The sequence below is a fragment of the Fukomys damarensis genome, unplaced genomic scaffold (genome assembly GCF_012274545.1).
Source record: "Fukomys damarensis isolate Sample0158 unplaced genomic scaffold, DMR_v1.0_HiC HiC_scaffold_18, whole genome shotgun sequence".
NCBI lineage: Eukaryota > Metazoa > Chordata > Mammalia > Rodentia > Bathyergidae > Fukomys > Fukomys damarensis.
In genome coordinates this window covers 71,634-81,506 of record NW_022900930.1, presented here as the reverse complement: position 1 = coordinate 81,506, position 9,873 = coordinate 71,634, and the positions used below count along the sequence as shown (strand labels likewise).

General features: G+C 36.7%; 1 protein-coding gene across 1 annotated transcript in view; it reads left to right on the top strand.

Moving 5' to 3' along the window:
* Hgsnat (heparan-alpha-glucosaminide N-acetyltransferase) overlaps positions 1-9,873 on the top strand; it is a 35,920-nt gene that overhangs the window by 2,646 nt on the left and 23,401 nt on the right. Inside the window, exons 2-4 of the mRNA XM_033765571.1 lie at positions 3,560-3,696; positions 4,176-4,297; positions 6,794-6,863. Coding sequence (XP_033621462.1) covers positions 3,560-3,696; positions 4,176-4,297; positions 6,794-6,863 — 329 coding nt within the window. The remainder of the gene's footprint in view (positions 1-3,559; positions 3,697-4,175; positions 4,298-6,793; positions 6,864-9,873) is intronic.

The following is a 9,873-nucleotide window of genomic DNA, read 5'->3' as shown; positions in this document are numbered from 1 at the left end:
ATATTGCTGTTGTAGGGCACAGTATCCATTGCTATATTCCTCTGGTGTGTTTCTCTTTGAAGGTCTCTGGAGATTTGATCCTCTTCTCTCACATCACAAGCTGGGAGCTGGGGAGAAAGTGCAGATTACCTCTCCAATTTTTGTGTTGAAGACTGTCTCTTCACTTTGTTTTGGACTTCCCCAGTTTTCCCTTCATATCCTTCCTAGATCTCAGGGATCCACTTCCTTCCTTCCTTTTCTTCCCCAAGTTGTTATTCTCCAGTGTCTGGATGATTCTGAGTCTCAGAGAGGTTGATTTGTTGCTGCTTAGCTGCTCCACCATGTTCCTGGAACTCTCAAACCCATTCTTATGAAAATTTTATAATAGTGAAAGTGACCATAATTGAAGTTGTACTCACTCTTGACTGTGGCTGTGCCCTGTATTTTATGTATATTTCATTGAGTCCTTAGAACAGTCCAGGTGTTACTGAGATTAAGGGAAACTTGATGACTTTTTTCCTGAGTCACCTAGCTGTTGGCAGCATGTGAATTCATCCCCTCCTTAGGGGTCAGGGGTCAAAGAGGTGGGATGAAAAAAAAAGTACACTTCCCTGTGATGAATGTTACCATTATATATATTTAACATGTACCAGTAAATGTTTTGTTTAAAAAAAATTCTTCTTTGTTAATCAAAAGGAAAAAGAAATGCAAGACTCTTGAGTAGAGATCTCAGAGTTTTGGGAAGCAGTATAGGCATCCAAAAGGAATCAATAAAATAATAAATATGTAAATTAGAAATGAGAGACCTGAAATAAGAATCAAGAGATGATACTTTTGGAGCTGGATGTGGTGGCATACTGCTCTGTAATCCCAGCACTTGGGAGGCAGAGACAGGAGGAGTACCATGAGTTCCAGTCCAGCCTGGGTTAAATTGTGAGACCCTATCTCAAAAAACAAAAACAAACAAACAAACAAAAAGATACATGATGTTTTTAACCTGAAAGTCATACAATTGATAAATTTAAGGCAGCAGTGAAAATTAGGAAAATTAGAAATTAAGATAAATATATCAACTAAAATGAATGCCAGGCGTGGTGGCTCAAACCTGTAATCCCAGCACTTGGGAGGCTGAGGCAGGAGGATTGCTGTGAGTTCGAGACCAGCCAGGGCTACATAGTGAGGTAGGTCCGTCTTGAAAATAATTATACTTTTGATGAATAGTTAAGATGATAAATTTGACATTCAAGTACTGATTTTCTTGGATTAGGAGTGGGCTCAGTGGTAGCTTGCATACTTAATATATGTGAAGCCTTAGGTTCAGTCCCAAGTTTCCCCATGATATTCTTTGTTTTGGGGTTTTTTTTTTTGGTACCTGGGATCAGACACGGGTCCTTGCACTTGCAAGGCAGGCGGCAGAACCACTGAGCTAAATCACCGGCCCTCCCCATGATAATCTTAAAAAAATATGAAAATTGATTCAAGAAATTGTGAAAATAGATTACAAACTGATTAAAAAATCTGGAAAGTTGTGACAAATTTTCCCATCTAATTTTTTTATATTTAAAAATAATTCTTATCCTATATAAATGGACTCAATAAACAACAAAAAAAGATGTCTGACTGTCAGATTTGTTTTGCAGAATGGATTGAGTATTAATCTTAAATCTGGCAAAATTTTGAATTTTATCAGTAAGTTAGCATATTAAAAGATTTACTTGTGACAGTTTTTTCGCTTGAGGGTTATGTAAATGTCAAATATAAAGAAAATAATAAAAATTTAACAAAGTATCTGGGTTAAATGGATAGCCAACACAGTCTGATATGAAGACTAATAGGAAAAATGGTAGTACTTTCCAAATTAATTCATATATTTAATGTAATTGCTGATAATATATCAATGTCTTTGTGGAATCTATATAAATTAAAAAGTGTGTTATGACTAAAGATAGGAACAAACATTTAAAATTACTTCACATCATCTCTCAAACATTCCAAGAGGTTTCAAGTTAAGAAATGTAACCCACTAACTATATAACTACAACTAAAAAAGACAGAGTATGTTTTTAAACTAATGAAGCAATAGAAAAAAACAAGCCAGGTTAGTATATTTATATAAAAATTTATGTATAGCAAACAATATAAGAAAGAAGGAAAGCACTAGAATGGGGAAATTTTTGAGGTAGATATTCTAAGATTGTGTTCTTAGAACTTTAGATCAGACTGATAGTGCACGCCATAGGAGACAAAAATAACAAAATATTGAATTATTTACTCCACTGATAATTTAAAATGTAATATTAAGGCTGTGATATAAATATCTAGTAAGTGAACAAAATGAAAAGTGATCCTGGTAAGGTTATAGAAAAATTAATACATTGTAATTTTACTTATTGTAATATTTGACCACTTTAACAGGAATCGTTAAAATTGTTAGGCTTATCCAGTAATCTCCTGTTTGGAAATTTATCTTAGGAAAAGAAGTGAAAGAATGTTGATCTTTTAAAACAATGTATTTACACTTTATTTATTTACTTTTTAATTTTTTGAGACAGGGTTTCACTATGTAGCCCAGGCTGACTTTGAAGTACAGTAATCCTCCTGCCTCAGCTTCCTGAGTGTTGGGATTACAGGTATGCACCAACATGCCTGGCTATATTTACATATTTACAAAAACGGCAGAGAGCATTGAAATTAGCCTAAGTACCCACAATTACAGTAGTTGATGAAATATAATGAATATTGTTAAATATGAAAATTAGACTCATGGAAATTTATTTGCAAAATAATTAAAGCAATAAGGTGAAAGAATGAATGTAAGCTATATTAATTAATTTGAAACGTTTCCTGGAAAATAAAAGATTAATCAGTTCCATAGTGAGCCAGTCATTGTTTTAATATAAAATCATAGGTACATTTTATCTGAGTTACTGAAATTTTCAAGGTTTTTTTTTTTTGTTTGTTTTTTTTGGTATCAGGGATCAAACTTAGGACCTTGCGCTAATTTTCAAGGTTTTTATGAGTATAAGAAAACAGTCACATCAAGATCTTCAGATGAGGCTGGACAAGGTGGTGCATGCCTGTAATCCCAGCGCTCAGGAGGCTATCGCAGGAGGATTGTTGTGAGTTTGAGACCAGCCTGGGCTACATAGTGAGTTCCAGGTCAGCCTCAATTACATAGTGAGACCCTGTCTTTAAAAAAAAAAAAAAAAAAAAAAAAAAAGATATCTTCAGTTGAGTATTCAGTTTTTCAACAACTGAGGGTTTCTTTGTAGTTTTTTTGTTCTGTTTTTAGAGACTGGGTCTTGCATTATAGTTAAGGCTGGCCTTGAACTCACCACATAGCCCAGGGTAGCCTTGAATGGACAAGGAACCTCCTGGATTACAGGCTAGCTGCCAGCGTGCCTGGCTGTACAGCTGACAGACTTTCAAAAGCCCCTAATGGACTGGATTGTAGTTCATTGGTATGGTGCTTGCCTTTCATGCTCAAAGCCCTGGGTTTGAGTCCCAGCACAGCCAAAGAATCCAAAAAATCAAAGTTTAAAAACTCTGAAAGTTTTCCTATTGTGTTTTTGTCTTCTAGTGCTTGTTCCAGTTTCTGGTAAATGTTTCTCATGGTAGAAAACCTGGGAAGCCAGCCTTTGCATCCGTCTCTGTCAGTACCCAGCACGGCTCCATTCTTCAAATTAATAATACATCAGAAGAGAGGGAAGTTTGTAGGTTTGTACTTGCTACTTTTTTTGGTACCAAGGATCGAACTTGGGTCCTTGTGCTTGCGAGGCAGGTGGCAGAACCACGGAGCTAAATCCCTGGCCCTGTCTCTGCTTTTCTTTTCTGTATGATTTTGTTTTTCCCTGTCTTTAAAACACCTTCCTTTCTTTCCTCGCATCCTCTTCTTCCTCTCTTCCCTTTTCTTCCCATCCTTCTTTTTTCTCTCTCCCTTCCCTCTCTTCCCCTGTCCTTCCTTTCCCTTCTCTTTCCCTCCTCTCCCCTTCTTTAAAACAGGGTCTGTATAGACCAGGCTGGCCTCACACTCACAATCTTCCTGTGTTAGCCACCATGCATGGCTAAACTATTTTTCTTTATTTCTCCTGATCTGCACTTAGGTATGCATATCCATCTGCCTTTATGACATTAGTAAGTCCAACTCTTGATGTCCTACTCTAACACTTAGTCTTAATTGTGCCTAATCTCTATAGGTTGGAATACAAATTTGGAGAATTTGGAAACTATTCTCTCTTGGTAAAGGACACTCACAATGGAGTTGATGAAATTGCTTGTGACCTGGTTGTTAATAAGAATCCAGTTGACAGTAACCTTCGTATGTACATGTTCTTTATTGACTTTAAATTAGCATTTTCAAAGAGTTCAGATTTTGACTACTGTCTTTAGAGAGCAGTCTGTGGTTCTTTTTATAATTAAAAAGCTAGATTATAAGGGCCGGGGATTTAGCCCAGTGGTTCCGCTGCCTGCCTTGCAAGTGCAAGGTCCTGAGTTCGATCCCTGGTATTAAAAAAAAAAAAAAGACAAAAAAAATGCTAGATTATAGATTATCTATACTATTTAGTCATGGTATAATTACATTTTTTTTGGTGCTGGGGATCAAGCTAGCTAAGCATGGCTTTACCCAATATATAATATATTCATTGTGTCATTGATGTATAAAAAGTAAAATTATCCAGTAATCTCCCTTTTGGAAATTTACCTTGTCAAAAATTATATATCTTAATATATTCTAATATTGTTACTATGCTTTACTATAAAGGATAAATAAAAAAGTTAAAGCAGTAGAAAGAAATTAGAAATAGGACAGTTGACTTTCCTTTGTGTCTCACATGGACAGCCAGCCCAGAAGGATCCTCCGCAGTCTGATAACTCTGCTGAAGAAAATCTGTCACTCTGAGTCCCATTGGATAGTACTGTGGGTGTGGCTTTGCAGGGGGCAGCAGTGAATCCCTGTGTCATGAGTAAGACTGTTTATAGAGCACTATTAAAGTCTGAAGTTATTTTATTTATTTATTTTTTTGGTACTGGGGATCAAACTCGGGTCCTTATGATTGCAAGGCAGGCGCTGGAACCACTGAGCTAAATCCCCGGCCCAAGTCTGAAGTTATTGTAAGAGAATGTAGGAGTCAATATGAAAGAGCCAAAATGGGATAGTTTAAGCATTGAAAAGAATAATGAATATATTTGATAAAAATATGAATATATAAAAACCATGGGGTCATTATAAAATTAGAAAGAGTGAAACCATTCTCTACAAGTAAAAACAAAAACAAAAGCAATATTTGAGTCACCTTTGGGAATAATGAGCCCTTGATGTTTGTGGTGATTTACTTTATTTATTTATTTTTTGAGATAGGGTCTCACTATGTAGTAGAGACTCACTGGCACTCACTATGTAGTCCAGGCTGGTCTCGAACTCACCGCGATCCTCCTGCCTTAGCCTCCCGAGTGCTGGGATTACAGGCATGCGCCACCACACCCTGCTAATTTATAATTGTTAGTTGTAAGGAGAGAGTTAAAGATTTATCCTGCTTTTCCTGTCTTAATGTAAATCAGGGTAACTGAATAGTCCTAGCTGATGAGGGTCAACTCTTTAGAGAAGTCCACCCTGTGTGGCGGAATGGCAGGATATTTTGCAGCAACACCAGTCAGCTGAAAGGGGAACTTTACGTTGAAGGGGGTCCAGGTTTCCGCAGCTCCACACTGGCACCTCCTTAGTATTAGTGAGGGAATTATTGTTAATTTTGTATGACATTGTGATTAAATGACAGGCCTATTTTAAAGAAGTTTTCAATATTGAAATAGCTTTCAAGGAAAGAGTTCCTAAATACCATTTGCCTTGCTTCCCTTATGCCCTGTAACTGTATAATGAGAACACAATTATCCCATACACTATTACTGAAACCAGGAACTTCACGTTCGTACAACACTGGTCTATAAACTATTTAAATTTCTTAAATTGTTCATTTTAGTCTACGTTTTCTAGTCTAGAGTTCACTCAAGGACATCACATTGCATTTAGCTTTCAGATATCCTTCATCTCCTCCAGCCTATGACATTTCCTCACACTTTCTTCATCTTTCATGATTGTACAGTTGTATTTTTTTAATAGTTTCAAAGAGTGGTTATTTTATAGAGGTTTTTTTGTTGGGTGGAATCCTTCAAGAGGTATATTGTGTCCTTTGTAGTGCACTGTGTTGGGAGGCACAGGAAGTTAGTATGCCTTTTACATTACAAGGTCAGAGCTGCTTATAGAAGAATGTGAGGGAGAAAGTGATATGATGTCTAAGATCTGTTTTAAAATACGTTAGTCAAACAAAGACAGAGTTAGTAATAAATGAAATAAGTGAAAACATTTGTTTTTCTTTTTTCTGGTGCTGGGGTTAGAACTCAGGGCTTTGTTCGTGCTAGGCAAGTGCTGTGCCACTGGACCATACTCCCGCCACAAGAATGGCAATATCTTTTTTTTTTTCTTTTTTGGTACTGGGGATCGAACTCACAACCTTGTGCTTGTGAGGCAGGCAAAGGAACCACTGAGCTAAATCCCTGGCCCAGCAATTCCTTGATAACTGTAGGATCTGAATGATGGGCTCATGTGGGTTTATTGTATAACTTTCTGTACTTTTGTGTATTTTTGCCATTTTTCATAATAAAAATTAATCCTCTTCATGAAATATTTTTAGTTATTCACAGGTAATTTAACATAAGAATGTAGGCTTTTCATTTTTCATTGGTAGATTAAATGTAATACATTGACAATATTGATGCTTATGATGACATATTTGGTGATAATGTTCTTTTCTTTCTTTAGCTGTTTGGGTCTCATTCATTGTTGGTCTAGTGCTCATCATTGCAATATCCTTCCTAAGGTTCTTGTTGAGGTAAGGTGCTGGGGAGGACACAACTGGGGCAAGTAGAACACAGAGATTCAAGTGATTATTATTCTGTCCAGATGGTATCGCCCAAATCAAAAAAGACCACTATTCTTTGATTAACTTGTATACTTCCATGATGTTTATTCAAGTCCTAGGTATTAGAGAATTACTGTAGACTAAAACATGGTCTCTGAGAATAGGAAAAAGATAAGGTTTTAGTGGATCTTTGCCTTTTTCCCACATGGCTGAAAATGAAGAAAGTGCTGGAGAAAGAATTATTTCCTAAAGAACCTCTCATTCTATTTAGTGAGTGGGAGTGACTTGTAATCTCCTCCATCTCCTTGCCTCTGAGGTCACCCCTTAGCCTCATTCTCTCGTTTCATGACATCACTGGAATCTGGTGGCAGAGACAGAAGTTGAAGGGCTGGCCTCACATCTGCAGTGCTGACTCCTCTCATTTGGACAGAGTGAGGCAGTTTGCAAAGGGAATTTGTTCTTCTTCTGCCCGGTTAACAGTCATTCTGGTCAGTCAATTAATAAGCTAGGAAAAAAATATAGATTCAGTCTTGGTTTAGTCAGTGTTCAGAGGGAAGTTCTTCTATGCTTTAAAAAGAATGAGACTGGACTGAGTTTTGTTATGTTCATCATCCTGGTAGGGTCTCAGGAAGGGCCACAGGTTTTATTGGTGAGCTGTATCCAGATTGGAAGAACTGTGCTCGCTTCAGCAGCACAGACACAAACTGGAAGAACTAAACTTAACCTTTATATAGCCTATCTTGAAACTTTGGGGAGTTTATGCATTTTGACTGGCTTTGTACACCTTAGGGGTAGTGTAATTCTATGTATGGGTAACTTGACTATATATAAGGATAAAAGAATTACTTGCCATAAGCCACTCTCTCAGGATCAGAGTAGAATTTTAGCAGAGGAATTGTTTCTTTGGGTTAGGTGTTACTTTGTCAGTCTTACTATTCCAGTCCAGTGTGTTAAAGCTTTCATTTGGTGTTCATGTGACTAGATCCGTTCCATCATTTTTGAAAGTAATTGATGGCTGTGACCACACACTTGCAAAGAGAAGAAATTCAATCTTAGCACCGCTGTGGAATTGAGCTCTCCTTGCATATTATTCTGCCTTTCCTGCCTGGGGGCTGAGCGCTGTTGTCAGAAGAGCTTCAGTCCCTCCTTCCCTGCCCATAGCTTCCTGACATACCTATGGATGTCCAAGGAAGTCCTGTTGGTCTGAACCAGAAAAAGCAGAAGAATCTCCCTTCCTTTCACTTGAGAACAAACATGTGCAAAAGAATGTAGTGGGGCTTTTGCTTTGTTTTTTATTTTAACTTCTCCTTTTCATTCTTAAGTATGTCTATTTTAATCTTTTGCATGTGATGCTAACGTTATCAATGCTGAGTAAAGTAGAAATGGGAGTTGTAGGGAAGAAGAAATTATAAATGTACACATTGGATGGATTATGTTTGAATATTGATTTTGAACAATTGAACTGTTAGAAAAACCCCATGAGAAAGATAAATTGACCTGGTTATATGATATTAAGGAATTATTGCTAACATTTAAAAATGTGATTGTGACTGTCATAGTTATGTTTAGAAATGAAAAGAGTCCTTTTAGAGATACATACTATAGTATAGATGATATGATGTGGGATTTTCTATAAAATAATCTGGCCAAGGTAATGTGGGAATACAGGTGGCATAAGAATGGCTATGGATGGGTATTTGTTGAAGCTGAGTGATGGTGGTTCATTATACGAGTTTTTCTACCTCTATTCGTGCTTGAAACTTTTCATGACAAAACGAAGAGGAGGCACGGATTCTGTGCGTTGGATAATTCAGATGTGACAAAGTTAATGCAAAATATGTTGACTTTTGCCAGGCTAACTAACATATACTGTTTGAAAGATCTTCCCCCAACTTAGAAATCTCTTTTAAAAATTTAATTAATTAATTAATTAATTAATCTTGATACCAGGGATCAAACTCAGGAACCTGAGCTTGTGAGGCAGGCAGGTGGCAGAACCACTGAGCTGAATCCCCAGCCCTAGAAATCTCTTTTTAAAGAATAATCAATTAATGTATTTATCTTTGTCAATCATATACAGTTAAGTCCCGGACTTACAAGCATGTTCTGTTCTGGAGAACATTTGTAAGTCGGATGTGTTCGTAAGCTGACAAAGTGAATCTTACATGGTACTCCTGTGAAAGTTCTCAACTTGAATGTTCATAAGTCATGGACTTACTGTAAATCAATTTAATATTATCTAGATTTTTAAAATTTAAATCAGTCATATGAAAAAAACCCAGTCATGAATTACTATAATCACTGCAAAGTTGCTTTTGTACTTTCTCAGTGTACATACATTCACATTCATTTTTATTTTGTGGCAATCAAACACAGATAGATGTAGGCCCCTCCCTTTTGATTGTTCTGAGGATTGAACTCAGGTCCTCAAGCACGCTAGGCAAGTGATCCCTAACCCTTTGCATTTTATGTTGAGACAGGATCTCACTAAGTTTTCAAGGCCAGCCTCAGACTTCTGATGCTCCTGCTTTTTTTTAGCCTTTTGTCCAACTAACTGGTTTTTGCTTTTTTTGTGTGGACAAAGTCTGATTTTTTTTTGTTTCAGTATTGGGGATTGAACTCAGCCTTTACATTGAGCTATGTCCTCAACCTCTTTTTTTTTTCTTGATATAGGGTCACAGTAAGTTGCCCAGACTGAGGTCAAATTTGGCAATCCTCCTTCCAATTCTGAGATTCCAGGTGCATGCCACTACAACTGGATCAGTCTACATTCTTATTATTTTTGTAATTTATGATACAACTGTCAGAATATATCTTATCTTGAGTCATTCCTACGTTTAGTGAATTTGGTTATTGCCAGTTTATTTTTTTTAATAGTTTTAATAGTAATAAGATACCTGGTCACAGAGAAGTTATTTAACCTTCACAACTTTTTATTAAAGCTCTACTCATTCTTGCTTTGTTGAGGAAATTATACTTT